Here is a 22,962-nt window from a genome sequence, read left to right as displayed (position 1 = left end):
TGGGTTACTTGTCAGGTAGTGTCCTCCTTTAAATGTAATGGATGTTACCTTTTAGCCCATTAATGTACAAAGGTTTGGAAACCCTACCCATCAGTACATTGCAGACCTATTTTTATACCTCTAATCTATTTGTGCTGGTTAAAGTTGAAACATTTATGAGTAACCACTCAAAAAAGCTTTAACATGCAAATGTAATTGTTTCTGCGTATCAGTCTGCATTGAGGAATCAGCAAAGTACTGCTGATGCTGCAACAAAGGCCATGAATGTTTTTATTGCAGCTTTGTAAAAGATGCAGGACAGTGCGATTTTGTTTACTGAATTGTCTAAAGCCTTTGATAATGTGGATCATGCCTGACAATGTCATCTAATTAAGCTAAATATAAGATATTCTGACCATGCAGTTTAAGCAGATTCACTTTTGTTAATGGATGGCCAGGGGTTCTGCGCTCAGACCACCTTTATTCTCTCTTTATATAAACGATGTAGGTGTAAAGAAGAAGATTATTCGTTATGGTGCTGATACAGTTTTACATAGCTGTCCACTCTTGCTTGCAGAGGCTTCTCAAAAACTGCAGTCTGTGTTTGACTTGTTGACACTGCCTATTTCAACTTCCGCAGGCTTGTGTTTTAGACTGACTTGCCTTGCACATGCTGATTAGAAAACCCAGTTTGAAATCAATTGGATAATTATGATACATTAATATGGGCCGAGTAAGTATGTAGAGAATCAGATAAGGAGGTGATGCATACATCATACATCATCTGTAGAAAAACAACCTGACAGTGACATTTTTCTACCTGCTAATCATTTAAAGCACAGCTAAAAAGAAACTCATCATAGAGAAGTCATGTACAGCTAAGGCCTGGGGCACAGTGTTTTTAGGTTGTTCATTCACTGCATACAGCTGTGAGACGGTTATGGTAGTTTGACATGCTTTGCAAAGCACTGAGGCATATTATAGATTGTTTGTTAAAATTTGTAAAAACTAGAAACAAGTCACCAGAGATAAAGACGTGAGTAGTAATTAAAAGCGAAATCCAAAATGTTATGGCCTACTTGAATATGCTTGACCTCTCTCTTGTGATTACCCCCCCATTCATGTTGTTGAAAGCACATCTGCCACATTTACATGCGACCGGTCGAAGACATGACTAATAGCTTCTACTCTGCCTCTAATTTGCATTCATTTATAATTAATTTAGTTTGGAGAAAATTAGATTGAACCGTGCTGGCAGGGCAGTGCAGCCGTGTGGAGTAGTGTCACTCTTGTTTTTAGAATAGTTTTATAGCCGAGATATTATTAATTTACTTTAGGGCTAGAAAAACAACGATTTGAACACGATTTTTACTATTTTCGCACATATTATAAACTAAATAATTAGTTAGTTAAGCAAAACGTTTACATATTAATCAACATTAGTTGCAGCTCTGAATCGTTTACAGCTGTTTAATTCAGTTCAGTTCCTGAAAAATGTTAATAACTGACAACTATACAATAACATTATTCTAAACATTAAACCAGTTTATCGTACTTTATAGTTTATTACTTTATAGTTTATCTACTTTCTAGTCACTTATCTCAATAGACAGTTAAGACCACATCTAAAGTATGGCTACGCCATTACAGACAAGAAGACCAACATTTAAAATTTAACTAACGTAAAAAAGTATGAACAGCACCTAGTGGAAAAGTATTAGTTCAAACAATAGTTAAAGTATCAAAAGCAAAGTACTCTATATGTAGAATGTCTCATTTATGACAAAGAATATGACATTATTAGACCATAATTAGTGACAGTTGCTTTAATGTTGCAGCTGGTAATGATGGAGCTCATTTTAACAACCTTATACTGTTTTAATGACCATATGTTTTGAATCTAATAATTATATATTGAATTAGTTTATGTACTACTGAGCAGCTCGTGAATTTCACACGGGTGACCAAAAATAGCATTTTTGATTTTTAAGCAGATTCGGAAAAGTAACTACAATTATCAAATCAATGTAGCAAAGTAAAAAAAGTACAAAACCTGCCTCTGAAATGTGCTAGTAAAATGGAAATATTCATAAAGCAGAAATACCCCAAAACTGTACTTATGTACAATACAATACAGGAAATGTACTTTACTATGGAGTATTTTTATTTATTTGAATCCTAAAAATTTAGTGTAAAATAACCAATAACCATTGCTCTTAAATAAATGTAGTAGAGTGAATATTTACTTAGGTCAAGATATTTAAATACTTTCATATACTGGTGCTATTAGTACTTTAGTCTGAAATCAATGAATTAATAAAGAAACTTTTTCAGGATAATGTTAAAAACAAGTATTAATTTAACCATCAGGTTCTCAAAAACACATAATTGTTCACCAACACATAATTATTTACACTATTTGACATATACAACCTATTTAACTGTACATTTACAATTAATTTCCCCTTAATTCATATTTCAATTTAGCAAAGCAACTGCACGCAACTTTCCAGGAGCAGCTTGTTACACATTACCGTGACCTGTGCTGCGTGACAGTCAAGTAATCAGTCAGTAAAAACCAAAACAACATACCAGCAGCTAATTCTATACCGATAAAACATGAACGCGAGCCTGTGGCTCAGACCCAGTTCAGACCCATTCTTGCAACAACGTGGGTGATCGGCTCACATCTCCGGCCTGCCCTTGAAACTCCCTCGTGCATGGAGGAGCTTGAATGTACAGATTATCTGACAGAAATTTGTTTGTTGGGGTCTTGTAGTTCGTCGGCCACATTCCAGCTTCTGTCTTCGTCAGCTGAGACGTTACTGAGTCACAAGATTTCAATCATTTTTACTGTCACATGATGGTGCGATTTCTTATTTAGCCCCAGCTCAGCTTCCACTACTGCATGTCTTTTTAATTTTGATTAATTTTTTTGCCTTTAGAGCCACCTTTTTCTGTAAGTATGTAGGGATTGAAGGTTAAACTAGTATTAACTGTGTGAATAAGTAAAAAATAAAGTACTTTACAATTGCAGTGCAAATAAAGTAGCATGACATACAATAAAAAATCAATAGAACATTTTGGGGCAAATATTTTGATAATGTTTTGATACATTTTCGACCAAAGAACTACTGTTCCAGCTTCCCAGTTTTCCAGGCAGAGAATTCCTAAGGGGTATTCACCATTTTCTGATACTATACAATACTATACAATAAAAAGAGTCATTGATACAGAAATGTACTTAGCTGGAGCCTGAACATTCATCATTAAAGTTATTTAAAAATGCCAGGCTGTGCTGGTGGGTTTTATGTACAGCCTATATATTCATTCGTTCCAATTTGTTACTGTTCCGGCAGCACGATGGCAGAGTGGTTCGCCCTGCCACCTCACAGCTAGAAGGTCCCCAGTCTGACTCCAGCTGCCGGCCGCGGCCTACATGTTTTCCCCGAGCTTCCGTGGGTTTACTCCAGGTTCTCGGGTTTCCACCCACCGTCCAAAGGCATGTTAGGTTAATTGGCGACTTAAAATTGCCCGTAGGTGTGAATGTTAGTGTGAAAGGTTCTCTGTCTCTGTCTCTTTGTGTTGGTACTGAGATAGACTGGAGACTGGTCCAGGGTGGACCCCAACTCTCGCCCAGTGACAGATGGGATAGGCTCTAGCTCCCCTGTGACCATGAACAGGATAAGCAGTTACAGATAATGGATGGATGTTCCTTTTCCTCTTTAAGCCTGAAGTGGCATTGTTGGACCAGTGTGGGGCGCTACAACTCTGTACTAAGACCAGACATTTCTTTCTTGATTGATTGTTTTAGGACGAAGTTTTCACACGAACATGTCCAACTTCAGAGCAGATTGTGACTCTCAAATGCAGCCTCACCTAAAACCTTACATGCAATTTACACTGATAAAAATGTTTGTCTTCACATAAAAACCTGCGTAGTTTTCACTCACTAAGTGCTGATAAACCCACCAGGCTACTTGTTCCATTGTTTTGCAGCAGCAGAGGTTATTTGGTGTGTGTGTGTGTGTGTGTGCGTGTGTGTGTGTTGAGTCAGCCTGCTAAATAGTTAAAAATTTAGCTGTTTAAACCCTTAATTCAAAGCCTTAATTCCCTTTAGCACACTAGCTTACATCAATTTTACATTACATCTGTTGCACTTTTTCATATGCAGTTTTTAGCGGAGTAGTTCCTGTGAAGTAAACAAATACATAAATAAATAATAAATCAGCAAACCACCAATAAGGCACAATCAAGGCTCAACAGAGCCTCGTTTAATTACTGTACTTTTAACCCAAGACAAATTGGAGCTTTTTCTATGTGTGTCCATTTATTAATTTCTATTTTGAGATGGTTTTTCTCTCATAAAATTTTGGTGGCCTGGTGGAGCAATGGGTACAGCATTGGTAACCCATGCTGAACGCAGGGGGATCAAATCCCATCCCACTAGCTGTGGCCCTGTCCAGCCACCAAAGGCCACCTTGGTGCTGGTCCTAAGCCCGGATAAAATGGGAAGGTTGCAGTTGGAAGGGAGGAATGTGAGGAATACGTTCCGCTGTGCGACGTCCGAAGGGACAAGCCAAAAGATGCTGATCTATTTTTTCCTTTTCCCCCTTTTTTTTTTTTTTTACTTCACTCTACTCTATTTAAGTTAGTGGTAGCTATTAGAACTACAGTTTTTTAATTTCAGCTGTTGGAGTAAATTGCTGGAGTTTATCCTAACGAATAGTATATAATCCAAGTACCTTATGTTTGTAACACTTAAGTATATGTCATTGGTGATGCCACCTTTCTTATACCAGTATTTTTCACTGTGGTGCTTTTACAGGGTGTACAGGAATCTGTTGACCTGTAGTTCTGCACACGTGTTTGAAGCAGAGATCAGGGTGAAACATACCCACTGAATACTTTCCATAACTGGAATAGTTTCCAGCAAACCAAATGACATTCCTCTTTTCCCACTGTAAGAACCACTGCTGCTTATTTTACAGAAAAGCACAGAAGCTGGTCTTTGACCAGGATCACGGTCCCTGGGTGTGCGACTGTCTGTTAGTGATAATGCTGCAGAAACAATACGTTACATATTGATTGAAACTGCATCGTCATCAGCGCACGTGCTTTTCTGTCAAACAGCCACGAGGGGGCAGCATCAGCTTCCATTTGACTTCTCGGTGTGTTTGCGTGTGTGTGTGTGTGCCCTGAGCTGAGACTCCCAGGCAGTGTGTTGGCTTTGACGATCCCCAACATACAAATGTTTTGTGTCATATATGTTTTAAACAGACAGAAAGACAAAGATTTTGGCAAATCCTGTGAGGAACATATGCCTGGGAGTCAATACTCAGAACTCTAAAGTCAATGACGAGCAAAAACCCAGAGCCTGATCATGAGCATAATGCAGTCAGTCGTGTATTGACTAATACTTAATTGTGTATGAACTGCTGATGTGTGGTAAGACACGTTTTTGAAGAGTTTTGCAGAAATGATTAATTTCTGTGGTTTAGTTGTAACATCTGTGTCTTTGACCCAGAAAAGAAAACACAGACCTGTTTGGCCTAATAAGGCCTGCAGTACAGTTTGTCACAGAAATAAAGACTCACCCAACGCAGTCAAGGTATTTTACTGTGTATTTGAATCAAATCTATAAAATATTTCACAAAAAAATACAATACATTATTATCATCTTGTCACCCAGGAAAACCACCTAACAATACATTATAATCAACATCTGCAAGGTACAGTTTGTGCTTCACAGACCCTCTGTACTTTCATAGAACCATAAATAATACTGCACCTTTCTGTGTATTATATTGAGTCCTGTCAGATACATTATGTACATGAAAACCTAAAACTAAAAAGGCTGAAATCCAACTGGTTTGTACTGTTTGTCTGTGCAGGGCCATTACGAGCAAAAACAAGTTGTTGTTGAAGCAGCAGTGTGCTCCTTGTACGTTTCATGTGATTGGTTGGTGGTCTGAGTCTGGGCAAAACAGGCTTTAAACGCCTCCTACTGAACAAGTGACGCAAGCTGCTTCCTCCCACCCCTCCACCCCCTCTTCTACGTCCTCCTCCTCCTCCTATTTTTCCCTGCTGGCCTTTGCTGCCACCTCCTCCCTCAGCTAGTTTACTGTCAGCCTGTCAGGATATATCAAGCTCATATGCTAGTAGTGTTTGCAGAGAGTAGAAAAAGGCCAAGAAGAGGGAAGAAACTGGTTCAGGCTTTGAGTACTTTACATAACACCCTGCCAGTCCTTAGGTTTTTCTCAATGATGCTCAGAGAGCCACAAAAACCACAAACGGAAAATCAAGGTCTTGTAGTAAGGCACGGTTTGAGACGCGTGATGGATGATGAGGATGGATCCTTTTGGTTTGACAGCCAAGTGCTGGATTTGCAGCTGAGATCAAACAATGAAATGAAAAAAAAAATGAAAAGATTTCCACTGGTGACAGACAGTCCAGGTAAACTGACAACAAACACACATCAGGAGGTAGAACAGGAGTTAACCACAGATGGTGAAGGGCGAGTGTCTGACTCATTGCAACCCTTCACTCACTGTCTCTCTTCTACTGGACAGGAGATTGGAGCTCAGGAAGAAATACATATAAAATTATTAAAAAACAACTCCCTACATTGCAATGAAAACTCACACCATCAAGGCCATAAAAATACATAGATTTCTATTGTCAATTACAATTCTGAGACATGGCAAAGTTGTCCTGATTGTTAACTTGAGGCAGTTGGCTCCAGAGTCAGAACAAGACGAGGGTTACATTGTTATGAAAAATACATGTTTTACGCTGCATTTGTGACATATCTGATTTACCCTAAATACAAGCTGCCGAAGAGGAAAAATGGTTCACATCATCCTCACAGTGAAAGGATGCTATATTTCTTGTACAGGCTCCTAAACATTTGTCCTGATCGGTGTCCCAAATGGTACAAGAGGACCAACAAAAGCAGCCGGTCCATAAAGAATCTCAATTATAAGTTACACTCACACCCAAATAATACAAAACAAGCTCTATTTGCTGCAGTTTATAGTCGCCTTTTCATTCATAAATAAGAATAATAATAGATAAAGGCTTTCTGACAAGTTCAACTTTGAACTCTTTATCGGGATGAGTTGTTTCCCTCATGTTTTGCTGCTTGAACGTGGCACGTTCATCTCCAGGGACTGGAGGCTTTCTTCTTTGGTTAGCTGGTGGCCACATTGTCTGTTTCACCAGCCGGATGATACGTGGCGTGATAACAACCATTCAGTCCTAATACTGAAAGGAAACCCAGGCCTTTGCCCTCCTGGCTTGCTTGAAGCCACTTGCTCTTAAGTAATTGAGAGGATTTCAATTAATAATCAACCCAGGTCTGATCTGAAGACCGGACTGACGCACAAAGCATGGCAGCTCGGGTTTCTTCCACCCGAGCAGTGGATGCTGCCGCTTCGAGTAAAACTTCGTAAAACAGGAACGAGTGGCACACATGCCTGAGATTGGATGTTTAAGGTTCCATCTGCATTTACAATTTAAGTGAATTCAGGAACATCTACCTTGGACACTCGTGCGCTGCTACATGACACCAGCTTGTGATGTCCAATCTTGCCTGTTACAACACTTCTCTAACATGTGTTGTAATAATCTGTGTCTAGACATGTCTCCTCGACCTTTTTGCTGAGTCTTCACTGATGATTCAAAAAGCAACCTGCTTTTAAGATGGAACAATACCTGATTGGTTACTTCTAAATGCATTTCTGCTTGTTAAGCAAGTGCTCACTAACATTTCTATTGATTTAGCAGATTTAGTTATTTTCACAATATAGATATTTCTTTGGCCTATTAAACATGCCAGAAAGCATATAACGTGTCTATCGCCATATACAGAGCCAAACTCTGTTTGAAATAATTTTTAACAATCGCCTAAACAATTTAGATGCAATTTGGTTGCTGGAGTTTTCTACTATTTGTCTTGAGGTGCCTATGCGCTGCCTGCAGAATGTTTGGTGTGTTTTTCACGAGTAGCAACCACCACCTCAAGACACTGGATGGTTCCTTATAAATAAGTTCAGTGCATAAGATTTATTGTTTATTCTACTTTAAACTAGCTTAAGGATAAATTAGATTTTAGATCCACAGGTTCCGTCTTTGTTCCCTGTCTGCACTGTCAGCGGCTCTAAGTCCGTGCTTAACCAAGTAGTGAATGTTCAGGAGTTTGTTTTGATGATCAGGACTTTACCAGAATCTCCATAATGTGGTCCAGTTCATTCAGATCCATTAGACAAGACTGGAGACTTCCAGGTGAGCCATGGCTGGGAGGGCGCATTTTCACATCCTCATTTGCACAGAGTGACACACTAATAGGCCACAAAGAGCCAGACCCCCAGCCAGAGGGCAGATCTGCAGTCTCGTACATTGAAGTGTCAATGTCCTCAAAGATGTCGTCCAGGGCGAGGTCACTGAGGTAGCCCATGGCGTTTACTGCATCGCTAAACGCACTGATCGTTGAAGCAGGCAGTGATTTCTGCTGCTCTGGTGAAACACTTGCCTCCTGAAATGGGAATTCAGGGGACAGTGGCGGAGACAGACAAAGGCCGTCCCCTTCACCCTCTGCACACCCAGGGCACGTAACTGAGACGTCCTCCCTGAAGTCATCCCTGAGGAGACAAGAGTCCGGGTGCACGCCGTTGAGGAGTAAGTCTGTCGTGCAGGTTCCCGCCCCGTCGCTCCGCATGTCCTCCTGGATCTGCCTGAGCGTGTTGATGAGCAGCACGGAGCGGCGAAGGCTGAGCTCCATTCCAGCCTGGTAGTGCTGGAGCTTCTCCAGGCAGAGGCCGAGCACCCGCTGGCGCTGCTGCAGGTGGCTCACTTCAGATTTGGGCGACCCCACGAGGAGCCCGCCCTCATCCTCTGCATCGTCGTCCACCTCGTCACATTGCTGCTTCTCTTCTGCCGCAGCAGCAGGGACCACCTCTGCCTCCAGGTCCTCCAGGCAGCTCCACTTCCGCTTCACGCCACGGCCCAACATTGACCTGGATCAGTGGATAAATCAATGTCTGGTTACAATGCGTGCATGCAACAGTGTGGTGTTTGAAGACAGATACAGTAATGAATAAAACTGATATTCCTCAACGTGTTATCAAGTCTTTGAGGCAAATTGGACAAACTGGCAGGGAAACATCAACTCACTTAAATTTAACAATTAGACAAAGTTTTTTTTTATGATGTGGATGTAAATGCTGTAAAACTGCAGTTATTAATGAATATGCAACTGATTTAAGTTGCATTTTATTATATATTTTAAACAAAAAAGTAAATTACACAAGCTACTTAAATGTGGTACAAAAACTGCAATTACAAATACATCTACTAAAAAAAGTTACTTTCAGCCATAATATACTTAATATATTACTGTGATAGTGTGTGCTGGTAAATAAATGTATAATGTTTAAATTTTGTAATAATATTTCGGAAAAGGACTCATTATTTGCCCTTGGGAGACTATCTTTGACCCAAAAGACCCTGAAATTATCAAATATCAAAAACTAAGAATACTGGACAACCTAAACAGAAACTAACTATGAGACAGTAAATCAGAGCAGCTGATTTTTTAAGAGCGAGCACTGGTCATGTAATGTAGGAGCAGCAGCCTATAGTTCCCATCCAAAGCTCCAGAAGAGAATCGCTGTCAATAATGATAGTAATAAAATATTATTATTATATAATACAGTGTGCATGTTAACAGGGTGGACGTGTATTTTTCCATTAGAGACATTTGAAAAGTGAACGGTTATGACTCACTGTCAGACAGTGTGTGAGCTTTACTCATCCATACACACGTGTGTGTGTGTGTGTGGGGGGGGGGGGCTGGTGTCCCAAATGGTTTCATCAACACACTGGATAAACCCCATTTGATGAGTTAGACCCCGATCTGATAAACTCTACGTGCGACTGTAAAGTAAAATCATTTCTTAACAACGTATTCCAACATTTGCTGTGTTGAAACATCACATCATTCCGCTGCATCCCACTCATTTTCCCAGGATCCCCATCAACGCCCCTTAAACCCGCTCCACAGTCCCCGGACTTCAGTGGGGAAACACGGGCTCAATTCAAACCAAGTTTAAAAGGAAAACTTTCAGAAATTCTACGTGAATAAAATAAAACAAGTCCAAACTAACCTTACGTGCCTTTGGAAAGTATCATGCGGTGTGAATGCGTCGTGTCTTCGGCTCCTTTCGTTGCGTCGCCGCGTTCCTCCGCACCGAGCCTCGAAATAAGAGGAATGTACGGGTACAGTCAGTCCACAGCAGCGGGAGGGAGGAGGAGGCGGAGCGGCCGGGCAAGGGAGAGGGTGGACCGGTGCTCAGGGGCGGCTGCGATAGGCCGCTGGCCCGCTCATCAAGCCTCCACCTCCGCCACTCACGGGGCAGCGAATGTGCTGCCGGTTGTTCCGGCTGCGAGGTGCCGCTGCGTTCACGTGCCGCTCGGACGAATCGGAAACCTCTTAGTAACACACGTGATCGAGGTCAGTTTAGATCCCAAGGTTACAGAAGTCCATTCGGGGGCGAGTAAGGGTCGCTTCCTTTCCCCTGATCTGAACATAACCTTCACACTAACTCTAACTAGTCTTGAAATGGTGTTTAAACAAACCTCACCTTAACCATCGCCTACTCAACTAAGCAGCCAAAACAGCTGGATAAATCTGGGTTTCAAATGTTAGATCCCAGAGCTCACAAGTAGGCCAGATAACTGGTTGGGGTAATAGGGGGATCAGGGGAGGCAATATAAAACACGACTGGTTAGGGTAAAGATAATGTATGCAGGCTTCACTTCCCCTGGGATTTACTCCACAGGCAGCGACCATTTTAAGTGGAGGCGGGCTTAGCAGCTGGACGGCAGCCCCCAGATCTTCAACATGGGGCCAAAAGGCCCCAAGTTTAGCATGCGGGTTGTCCGTCATTCATCCATAATGCAATTTTATTCATATTGCTATTTTATTCTTGTACATTTTTCAAAATCTGGTTTTGAGACATTTATTGTTTTCATTTACATTGTGCTCATTTATTAAACGCCACAGCCAGGGTAGGATCAATCTGCGTTAGCACTACATCTGATAGTTATTTCCTATTAATCCATTGATGCTTGAAGTGTACTGTTCCGTAAAATAGAGCAAAAACAATAGTTTATTTTGTCCGACCAAAAAAAAACAAGCAAATAATCAGAATTAAGAAAAAGGTATCAAATACCTTTTTTGCCAGATTTGGTTAATAATAGTAATGTACTTTTACTTAAGTAACGGTACTTAAGTAAAAGTACATCAGTATAGTTTTTAATTTTGGTTAAAAACAACATTCACATATCAGAGTTCCCTGGCAATTAGCTTTCTGCCACATGATTAATCACTTAATCAACTAATCCTTTCAGCTCTTATTCTTTTCTGGATACCCAGGAAAACAATGAAACTATCTTGGATAGTGTGTGTGTGGGTGGGGGGGGGGACAAAGTCTTGTAATTATTGTACAAAAGATCACTTTGTAATATGAGGAATATAGTATGCATGAAGTGCAAAATACTGTAGATACTCAGATAAAAATGAAGCTGTCAATCATTTGTGTAGTAGTACTACAACAATAAAACTAGCAGTATAATGTAGCAAAGTACATTTATCAAAGTAGTGTATTCTACTTACTGTTAGTATAATTTTGAGATACTTGTACTTTACTACAGTTCAGATTAAAATATTATACTTTTATACTATGATACATTTAGATTTACAACTGTTAGATGCTCATTTTATAAAAAAATAACAGTGAACTAAATATAAGTAGAGTTTTAAATAAAGCAGGAGATTTCTTCTCATACTTTTGTACTTTGTTTTATTAGTACTTTCAATTAACCCTGAGTAAAGGCCTGAACACTTTCATTGCTGACGTAAACCCCTGTTGTGTTTCAAATTTTCACTCAAGGAAAAGTACATTACTATTATTAACCAAATATACTTATCATTTATGTCAAGTAAGTGTACTTCAGTATACAACATTCTATTATTATATTTCCGTTTTTTGTTAATAATCATTGTAAGAAGCATTTTAATGTAGATAGTTGAGGTAAAGCTAATTGTTATTACCTTACTGGAAACTTACATTTTTGTAAACTCATCACAGCTTTTACAAAAAAGGGTAACATTTTCCTATGAAATGCAGTGTAGTAGGACTATAAAATAAAAGTAGATCTACATAATAAATCTAACAGTTTTTTAACACCACCAGATATTTGTTCTGGCAGAAACACCCAGCAGTGTCTGTCCAAGCCCGGTAGAAATTGGGGAGGGTTGTGTCAGGAAGGGCTTCCTGTGTAAAAACTGTGCCAAATCAACATGCGGACAATGATCCTCTGTGGCGACGCTGAACTCACGGCATAAGCCAAAAGGAAAAAAAAAAAAATTATTATTATTGCTATTAAGGTTCATTTCCAAGTTAGGAATGTGATTATTTTTAAAAGTAAGTCCAAATCCAAAGTTTTTCAAAGTGTTTCTTTTCTTGAATCTGTACACGAATTAAACTTAAAAAGGCTCTTGTGTTATAATTTACACCATGGAGCAAATATCAATATGTCGGTACTAGAAATATCTAGAAGGCCCGTAAAGTGGCAGTGAACACCTGAATGCAGCATTTTAAAGGGACAGATGACTCATAAGGGAAGATGGAGGACGTGACCGGAAAGACAAGGAAGGCAAACACCAAATAAGGTAAATCTTCATTCACGTTTTTTTCCGCTTCTTCCTCCTGAAGTTGTCACAGCCACACTTGTACTTAGTTTTGTGTACTCTGAACAGAAAGTATAAGTTCACATTATTGCGCTGTTGCTTAAAACTGTCTGCTGATATAGAACTTTTATGTTGTGTGACACAGCTGCACGGCCATTAGAATCCACCTCAAAACATTAAATACTTTAAATACAGAAGTGACAAAATAGTGAAGCATAACCGTGGTTTCTCTCTACAAAAGTGGTTTGTTGAGAGAAAACATATTTTAATTGTTTTTATTGCAGATTCTTTAAAGCTATTCATCATTTTGTTGTTTTTTTAATCTAAAATTTCTACTTGAATTTGAGGTTACATTTTTGACAAGCACCTGAAGGCAGCACAAGTGGCTTGTGGCCCGATATCATATTTTAACCCTCATCACACTCTGTCTAAAGCAGTGTAGTGTCCTGACAGCAGACTACATATGTTTTATATCTGTGTGTGTTACACATTAGACTGATAGCAGGTATTTCATAAGTGAAGAAACGTGGCATTTTTAACAAGACATGTTTTAGTCCATCTCTGAAACACAGCTTGGATTTGCTGGATCCCATTTGCTGTGATTTCTCTGCTGCTGCCTTTTGAGACACTAAAGTGTCTTTCTCAGATGACTTGGTTTTTCCTCAGGCTGCCTTTCTGCTGAGTCACAGAGAGGCCATTAATCTTTAACTATAGACTAACTAAGACTAGGAGGGAGGCCAACGTGCAGAGTAAGCTAGAATTCTACCAACACATTTCAGACAAGATTTGCTTAAATGCTTATCTGCATGTTTAGGAATATAACAGCTCTTTGTTCTGTTAGCTACAAAAGTAGCATTTAGTGTTAATGGAAGATGAAATGTGTTTAATGTTCTGCATTGAGTAGTTTGACTGTTTGCATGTCTTGAGATCAAAACAGACAATAGTCCTGCTTCTCTGAATCCATTGTAGTAGCTTCTCTGCATATCTAATGCAGAATCTCACGGTCTGACATCATCATGTGAGAGGATGTGAGCACAAAGGTCCTGCTGCAGCCAGGAAACATCATACTAGTATGTTGTCCTCTGTTGCAGGTGTAATTTTAACTAGAAAGAAATCTCCTTTGCCCAATAATCTCCTCTCAGTAACCCATTAAGTGCAAACACTAGATTTCAGTATATTAGAATTTAAAAACTTAAAGTATCCACATACTTTATAGTGGCACAGAGACAGAGCCAGGGGGGTTTTCAGGGGGTAAATCGAACCCTAGTACAAGAAGGGCTGACTACATTTTACGCTGAAATATATTATCATTATATAAAAGTTAGAATTATCAATCATTTAGTATTGAAATTAAATCTGTATTCATGGTCTTAGTCACACTACAACTTAGTAGCAGCTCACTTGGGCTACAACCACAGCAGCACGATTGTGGAGGCGACAGGTGTCACTGGAAATATAGAACTTTTCCATCCACACCCAACAGTAATAAGAAGGTGTTATTGTGTTAAGTGGTCATGCTCATTAAGTTCTGCTATGAAATTTCAGAATACATGTAAAAAAAAAAACACAACTATAACCTTTAGGGGTGAACTTAATTTGACCGTCTCTAAACTTCTGAATGTACATGTCCAACTGTTCAGTGTTTCAGTACTTATTGCATAACATGCTGTTTTAACCCCAAAGAGCAGGTGATTAATCGACCACTAAATGTTCTGGTAAAAGGACAATATGTATTTAAACAGTCCTCTTCACCAGGCTCTTCACATTTTGACATCATGAGACCAAGACGACCTAACAAGACACCAACCTGTCAATTGAACATTTTTTGTTGTGGTACGTATGATTTATTTTATTTTATTAAGCAAATTTGCAAAGATTTCAAACAAACTTCTTTCACGTCATTATTTGTAGGATTTTGGTGAAAATAATGAATTTGCTCCATTTTGGAATAAGGCTGTAACAGAACAAAATGTGGAAAACATTTCTGGATCCACTGTTCTTAGCTTTTGTTTCAATAAATTGTTTGAGATGAAGAATTTAACATTGCATGCTTCTACTTAAATGCTCTACTTTCATGATACATCAATGTAGCACGAAATGTTTTAATTTTCCCCAAAAGTCAAATACGAGTACTGTGTCTTATAAAAATTAAAACAACACCAAAGCCTGATGCATCTTGGCCCTGTGTGCTTCATGTTATCCATTAATGTATCAGTGAACCACAGTTGCTAAACCTTTGCTCCCTTTCCTACCAAGCGCAGTCGTTTGTGTACCTGTTTATGTATTTAAAAAGATTTCTCTTAAGAAAAGTGACTGTAGGTAGTAACACACAAAGTAAGTTTTCATAGCCATTGTTGACAAAAGTAAATCCTATATAACAGATGTCTTACCTCTTAATACTAATCTGCAACAAAATGCAGTTTAAAAAAAAGTTTGGTAGAAGAAAAAAAAAGAAAATACATACAAGACCACGACGTTAATAGTTGCACCTTTTATTATAAAAAATATTTACAAAGATGCTACAATGTTTTTCCTTAATATAAAAAAATGCATACATTTTACAATGGTAATTAGTCTTTGAAGTTCTAGCTCCCATTCAGACCAGAGTGACATCCTTCAGGAGTGTTGTGGTAAGGTATTAAGTGTGTCGTAATACTGTATTTTTAGTCAATACATTTTGTTTGCCTGAGTTTACCTCTTCATCATGATAAGAACAATTTTGAAAAATGCATTTGATTTCCCACATCTTTAGGAGAAAGGCAACTGTTTGCATAAAGGAATTAAAGGACATTTGAGTTGTATACAATAATTTTGACAGAGCTGCATAGTGATTTGAATAGTATAACCCGGTTGTTGCTATTAGCACTAACAAGAATAAAAACGTGAGAAATAAATAGGTACTGCATTCTAAACAGAGGGCAAAATTTGGATAAATATAATTTCATCAGGCCTCGTGGTTGGTTTCATTAAGCCAGTATAGCATGTCTGTACCTAGATATAATAAATACAATAAATAAAAAAATAAATTAGATGGGTTGACACAGAATTCTTCATTTGTAGTTCTAACAAATGAGATAAAGAAATATGGCTTCTTGATGCAGTTATCACCCCGGGGTTTCTCCAAAGGCTCAAAATAACAGATGCTATTATTGTTATTAAACTTGTAAAGCAGGGCAGGGAACCTACTGAAAATGTGTCCACCGTCTACTGGAAAGTTAGCACACGTGGACGTCAGTAATTTCCCCGTCCTGTGTAAAGCTTTAGAGAAAATGAAAGAACAGCGCCTATAAAAATGTGACGATGCCACTCATGACACCAGTTACAGTTGACTTGATATACCAAACCATGGGAAGACACTGTCTCAAGTCTGGCTACATTAAAATCTTAAAAACCGCCTGGGAGGGGACAAAAATAATAATATCAAATGATACTTGCAAAATCCCCCAGCTGTATAATGCAAAAAATATATTTCTATTTACACATACGTACATATACATATATTCCATTCATAATTGCTCAAATCTTTAGGAAAATATGCATTGGATTTACATTTTGTTCTGGTTTTTGATGCATGTAGTGTGATGAATTCTTCCTCAGTCCATGTAATAAATAGAAATGGACAAAAATAGCGAAGATTACGATCAGAAGGAGCTAGTATGACAGAATGTATGACAGACGTAAACATGGAAAATACGTAAATAAGAATGCATCACGGTATAAGTAATTATCTTTGCCTTCTCACAGATATTGTCAAGTTCGGGATTTCATCGACAAAGTAGGAAACCAACTAACTAACCCTCAGGCCAGGATGGCTTGTGAATCTCAGAATGTATTACTACTTAAACTGCCAATTACATTTTTGAACAAAAGCTGGAAGGTCCCAAGCAGCTCCCAACTTGCCCAACTGGCCGCTGAGATCGTCTACAGCCTAACTCAAAATCTACTTGGGTTACCGTTAATTCCCCACCTTGTCCTGAAACCTCCAACAATCTCCATGTGTAACAATACCACATGCAGAACGTGCACGTGTATTGTGCATAGCCTGGAAAGAGTCTGTGGGATCAGTACAGGCCAGAAGAAGGTCCTGTGTTTCAGGATCCCACTATGATCTCCATGATGTGGTCCAGTTCATTTAGGTCTGACCTGCAACTCGAGCTGGAGCTCAGAGCTGTTGGGCCGTGAGAGGAAAGGCTCTCCAGCAGATCGTATGGCCCCATCTTGGGGCCACTCTGCATTCCTGTCAGCACCGTATCAAGGTCATAGTAGGATGGGTCCACATCTGAAAACAGTTCTTCAAGCGCAGGGTCAGGGGGCGGCGCTGGGTGCTTGATCTCAAAAGTCCCAAAAACCTGCTCCCCTGTCCTGGAGTCTGTGCTCAGGTGGTCCCGGTCTCCCTCCTCTCCCTCTGACACACACTCCTCACTGTCTTCTTCTTCATCCTCTTCACACTCACCATCTTCCTCTTCCTCCTCCCAGCAGGGCCCCATGCCAAAGGGGCCTGACAGGTAAGGAGTAGAAGACAGCTGAGGGGAGACAGGCGACAAAGTGGACATGGTGACCTCTGTCTCAACGTCCCCCTCCATCACCACCTCCTCAGAGTGGTAGCCTTCCTCCAGGCCAACCACTGAGAAGGGCTTTGGGCTCTGCCCAGCCTGAGCTCCCACGTCCGTCTGCCGGCAAAGCACCTCGGTGGCCACCAGCCGGTCGCTGGGGCACTGAGCGGCTGCCAGGGCCTGGGTCATTATCTGCCAGGTGCCATCCTGGGTCATCTCCTCCTGGATCTGTCTCACCGTGTTAGCGATGAGCACCGAGCGGCACAGGTTGGGCTCCACCAGCATGTGGCAGAGCTGCAGCTTGATCAGCGACATGTCAAGCAGCGACTGCCGCTGCAGACTGTACGAGGACGACAGCGTCCGAGCTGCTGCAGATGAAGCCGCTTGGCCCTGCTCACCACTCGAGACAGTCTCCTCCCCAGAGTCTGAGAACTTGCGCTTGGTGCCCTTCGGAAACATGTTGTCTCTCTGTGGTGATTGTGAGGAGACAGAAACACAGTCAGGTACGAAAGGCAACACATCAACAAATTTATTACACTGACAAAGACACAAAAATGCCTACGTTTCTGAATTTCACTAGCTAACATAGTGTAAAAATGTAAATGTCGTGTAATTAATTATGTGTGATGTAATGAGGCTATGTGGTGTAATATTTGTGTATGGACATGAAGGAACTAGGGCTACAATCTGCTGAACAGCAGCTGTGGCTTTATACATAAACTACAGTTTTACACTGTTTGTGAACTATAGTAAACAGTAAATTGGTTGTTGTAGTTGTTTTTTCTTAAAGTTTGCTATACCTTTCCTGTTGAGAGGCACAGGCAATAGCAATGCAGCTTGGTCCGGGCTGCAACGCTTCAAGTACTTTTGTACGAGCGACAAGCAGCTTTTGTTCAGCACCATTTCTGCCCATTTTAGGCCAGTCTGAGGCAAGACTCCTGCTGGGCGGAACAACCACACTTTTAACAGACCACTGAGCCACCGAAAATAGCATGGTTACCAACTAAGTACGGACGCTGCATCAAAGTAAGCACAGACTAGAGAGACCTTTGTCAGAAAACAAAAACAGCACTCAAGTTACATGGTCAGTGCACTTATAGTCTTTCCCACAGGCACCTGTGATCAAGAAAATCAAAAAGATATCCTAATCAATAAGATGCTTTTAAGGAGTAGTAAGGAAAAGTGAGAAAAGTATGAAAAATAACAGCATTTTCAATATTCACAGTACAATGTACGACCATGACCCACTAGTATTTACAGTATCAGGTTTCCAAGGTCTACACATGCCACACTGCAAAAACTAGTAGAACAAGATTTTCACCTTCTCTTCACTGAGGAGGGGAAGAAAAGTAGAGTCAACTTCCTTATTACACACCACTCTGAACACACAGATGTCTTACAGGTAGAAAACAACACTCTTGCCAACATTAAAGGCCCCCTGACTCCCAAAATAAATGGGATGCAAGTAAATAGACTGAGCTCTGAACAGCAGCTTGTGGCATTTAATTTTCCATCAGTCAGAGATATAATGTGCAGTGTCCGGCTGTGTCTCCACTGTGTAAGACCTGTGGGCAGGGCATTTGGGTGAATGATTGCACTTGCCTCAAGTTTGTGTTTGTGTTACATTTTTATATGTTAAATACATAACCACAAAAAGTAAAACCAGTGGTACAATGAAAATATTTATACATGTTCGACGTCTAACAAAGCAGTAGGATTCCCAAAATAGAAATAAAAAGAGATTTTTGATTTTACAAAACTGCCCGATTTCTGTGGAAAACAAAAAGGAAACAAAATGCGCCAGAATTTGCCAATGTTGTTTCATCTGTGTACCAACTAAACAGAATGGTTTTTTGGTTTAAATTTCATGTTATGATGCCAGGCAAAACTAAGGTCCTATAATCTGTGCAAATTATACACCATTTCAAAAGTAACACATTGTGCACACAGCAATGCGATGCAGGTTCTGGCAGCCCAAAACTGGGATGATAAAACACCACATAACATTCAATCAACACATAATCAAATATAAAAAACAAAATGGGGGATTTCTAGTTCATTAAGAATTAATTGTAAAGCCTAATTTCACCCTTGAATACTGTGCTTCATTAAACCCCATATAAAAACAAACAAACAAACAAAAAAACAATTATAGCTAAAATCATCACCAGATTGATCAGATGAATGAACTAAACCTGCACCAAATATTAAGAAGTTACAGTTGTTACCAACAAAAAGTGGATCTAATGAACACTGAAATGCTTGGGAGCTTGGAGGTCTTTGAATCCTCGCTTGCATACAAGTAACATTTCCTGACAGTGGACAGAATAGAAAAAAAATGTCATTTACAGTATGTAGGTGCCTGGAGATCAAAATACAAAGAGTGAGAAAACAATTAAGGACATAGGTTGTCTTCTTGTGTAGTGCATTTGTGCTGGCCCCTGTTAAACAAGAGATGCTAGAAAGCACTATCTCCCTTAAGGAAAAATAACAGTGTGTAAAAAATGTAAAAAATAGAAAATCAAATACAAGCAGGAAGACGTAACATCTGAGAGAAAGCACACTGCACATGAAAAACAGTTCTGGACATGACAGTTTTTCCCCCAGTTATACTGATTTGGATTTTGAACACCATATATAGTTTAGCATTTAGGGGTTAAATCGCACGGAATTCAAATGTAAAATCACTAATTGTTATGATCAAGTTTTATTTTCTTTACTGTAAAAAGAGGGGGAAAAAAAAAAGACCCAAATAGAACCGTAAAAGATTTATATTTTTAATCACTCTAATCAAGCACCAATAAAAGACAAATCTAATGCTACACATGCTTTTGTATTGTGGTTTAGAATAAATGAAGGTCTGTACACTAGGTGACCGATGTGTGAAGGGGACATAATAATTACTAAATAATCCTGTATTTCTAAATGTTTCTATGGCCAAGGTTTTCAGTCAGTTAACTGAAAAAATAGTAATAATTTATCGTTTCATGATTTATTTAAGCAAACAATGTGTAGACTCTCAAATAAATAAAGGTCTGTTTTATATCAATGTAAACTGCATGTATGAGTTTGGGTCCGTTTTTCTGACATTTAGACATTTTGAGGAAGTTAGCACGTGAAAAGCTGCAAGGGGGAACTCTCAATTTTTTATATTGAAAAAGAAAAAATACAGAAATAACAAAAATAAAAAGCTAATTAATTAAAAATGAAAGCATCTAGTAGTTACAGGTCACAATTTTCCACACAACTACATAAACATGTAAAATAAAAAAAAAATTCAAGTCAAAATAACCTCAAAGTGAACATTAGAAACTTTATTGGGCTTTTTTTTTTTTTTTTTGCTCCCATAACTGACTTTGCTGCAGCCATGTTTTTTTTTATTTATATTTTTGGATTTTTTTCCCCATTATAACACATTTTGTCTTCTACAGATGCTCAACTGTAGTGATTGAGATTTTATTCCCAAAACAGGAAAAAAAAAAGAAAAAACACCAAAACTACGCGTTCCGGTCGTGACCCTGGTTTAAAAGGTCACTGTCGGTAAATTGAGCCCCGCTGTTTTGACAGGATTTAACGAGAAAACGCTGACATATATGGTGTTTCAAGGCGCTTGACTAGGAGACATCAGGAAATGAGTGATCATGGGAGAAAATGCACCACGTTGAAATTACGCACACAGTATTCGGCCGTGATACTGCTATTAAAGACAAGCAGAGAGGAGCATACATTTCAGACACAATGATAGAAAACAGTCGCGAGCGGAGCGCTATGCTAGGAGCCGCAAGCCAAACAAAATGCAGCCCCGCTTTACGTCAATGGCTCCTAGCATGACCCATCCCCCACTGCACACCGAAACCCAGGCATTTTCACCGCTCGCCTCGGTAAATGAATAAATAAAGCCCAACACACGGCGGCTCGAAGTCTCACGGTTTCTCCCTCGGCAACACGACTTAAGCACTGTGAGCCGCCAAATCTGACCCGTTGGAGCCGGCGTGTAGAGCGGCTCGGCGCCTCTAGCAGTTGCTGCCGCATGCTTTGTCTTTTCGGCGTGAGAGCTACCGAGCGACAATGAGGCCATTTTGCGCTAGTAGCTAACATTTAGCTTGCTAGCTGTGCTACGGGTCTCACCTATGAGCTGCCGCTAACTAACGTTAGCTTGGCTAAAGCGCTTTAGTGAAACGGACAAAAACGACGCTACAAAGCGGTTAGAAGTCGTATCAGGTTGGCCCTTTTTTCGCAGTTTCTCCCTAGTCGCGAAAAGGAATGCTAGCCTAATTAGCCAAAAGCGCCCACCCACCACCACCCATCCTCCGCGGTCCTTCCTCCTTTCTAGCCAAAAAACAAGAGTTTTCGCCGCGGCCGGGCGGTTAAGTTCCTAAAAACAGCTAACGGCCACCCGGTGCTCGGTTTAAATGGCTCTCGCCGGGCGCTTGGGCAGCCGTACTCACCTCGTGTTTGTGTTATTTTATTCCCGTCTCGGTCATAAGATCGACGGCAGGGAAAGCGGAGATCAGGTTCAGATGAGATCATTCATGCCACGGCTTCAAAAACTGAACTACCTCTGTCCTGCTGCGGCGGAGCGGTCTGTGAGAGGGAAGGAAGGGAGGGAGGGGGAGGGGGAGGGGAGCCGACAAAAGCCAGCCATATGCCTGGGATTCCTCTCTCGACGATTTCTCCCCGCGTTTCACCAGCTTCGCTCTGCTTCGAATGCTTTAACGTGACAAACAAGCGGGCACGAAGCCCGCAGCTAGCGTGACAACAACAGCGTTTCGACCACATTTACACTTACCTGAAACAAAATGGAGCGTTACTGCTCTCATTAGTGAGAAGACGGTAGTAGAAGTTCTTAGGTCCTGCACCTCAACGGCGACTTCGTATGCAATAAACTTCCATGTGCCTCCTAAATATTACACTATATCTGCTTCTATCTGAAACCAAAGTCTCCAGTTGGCATCATCTGGAGGATCCTTGCAGTTGAAACAATGTCCTCTTGTTGCTTTTGCTTAAAGAGTTGACTTGCTCCTCCAGATGAGTCATCTGAACTGAACAACTGTTAAGGTTTCATCAAACAAAAATGGGAACTGAGAGACTGAAGAGTTAAAAGTCCTGCTTTTAAAATAGCACTTGAGTAAATGCTGAGCGTCATGTAATAACATATGTTACAGTATTATAATTGTTGATGGATCATACATTTCACTTTCAGTGAAAGACACATTTTACTTGAGTATATGTTCCTCGCCGCACAAAAAGTTCAAAAGTATCCAAATACAAAAGTACTCTATAATAAAATGCATCATTGTATTATAATAATTAATAGATTAACAAGCATGTTATATGAATGTTGCAGCTTTGGGCCTATAGCTGAGTATTACTATTTCTTTTTTCTTTTTTTTTTTTTTGTAAGAAATTGAAACAAGGTCAGTAATCTCCCCACACCGGGAAGTATACGATTTTATTCTTTTTGGTTAGATTTTTTTTTAAATAACAGATGAATGTGTAGGATGGAGAATCGTGCAATGATTTATGGACCATCTCATTGTATAATGCCAGATGTTAGCGGGGCCTGTTCTAACTTGATTCCAAAGCCTGTAAATTGGAGTTTAAATTAAGGTAGCTGAATCATTTATTTATACATTGGTGAGTATTCTCCAAACTTAACAGTGTCATTTTAATTAT

At 39.9% G+C, this 22,962-nt stretch overlaps 2 protein-coding genes and 1 long non-coding RNA gene across 7 annotated transcripts; 1 reads left to right on the top strand and 2 right to left on the bottom strand.

The window, feature by feature from the left end:
* Positions 1-5,580: 5,580 nt before the first annotated feature.
* Positions 5,581-10,397, bottom strand: LOC137101971 (cell division cycle-associated protein 4-like). Of its 2 annotated transcripts, none has more exons than XM_067480999.1 (2): positions 10,155-10,397; positions 5,581-8,996 (listed from the first exon to the last, which is right to left on the bottom strand). In XM_067480999.1, the coding sequence occupies exon 2, from the start codon at positions 8,990-8,992 to the stop codon at positions 8,192-8,194; it is 801 nt and encodes a 266-aa protein (XP_067337100.1). In that variant the 5' UTR covers positions 8,993-8,996; positions 10,155-10,397; the 3' UTR covers positions 5,581-8,191. The 2 variants fall into 2 exon arrangements, with proteins under 2 accessions (XP_067337100.1, XP_067337099.1); XM_067480998.1 differs by having other exon boundaries at positions 10,146-10,393.
* A 1,075-nt stretch (positions 10,398-11,472) lies between these two features.
* Positions 11,473-15,629, top strand: LOC137101973 (uncharacterized). Its single transcript, XR_010911132.1, has 2 exons — positions 11,473-12,715; positions 14,489-15,629. It is a non-coding gene; the product is annotated as an uncharacterized lncRNA (long non-coding RNA).
* On the bottom strand, positions 15,210-22,324 carry cdca4 (cell division cycle associated 4). Of its 4 annotated transcripts, none has more exons than XM_067480997.1 (2): positions 22,076-22,324; positions 15,210-17,754 (listed from the first exon to the last, which is right to left on the bottom strand). In XM_067480997.1, exon 2 carries the CDS (start codon positions 17,743-17,745, stop codon positions 16,825-16,827), a length of 921 nt encoding a protein of 306 aa, XP_067337098.1. In that variant the 5' UTR covers positions 17,746-17,754; positions 22,076-22,324; the 3' UTR covers positions 15,210-16,824. The 4 variants fall into 4 exon arrangements, with proteins under 4 accessions (XP_067337098.1, XP_067337096.1, XP_067337095.1 ...); XM_067480995.1 differs by lacking the exon at positions 22,076-22,324 and adding an exon at positions 21,735-22,031 and having other exon boundaries at positions 15,210-18,224; XM_067480994.1 differs by lacking the exon at positions 22,076-22,324 and adding an exon at positions 21,735-22,029.
* Positions 22,325-22,962: the final 638 nt, after the last annotated feature.

This window comes from Channa argus, chromosome 16, assembly GCF_033026475.1.
Source record: "Channa argus isolate prfri chromosome 16, Channa argus male v1.0, whole genome shotgun sequence".
NCBI lineage: Eukaryota > Metazoa > Chordata > Actinopteri > Anabantiformes > Channidae > Channa > Channa argus.
This window is presented reverse-complemented; position numbering and strand designations above follow the sequence as displayed.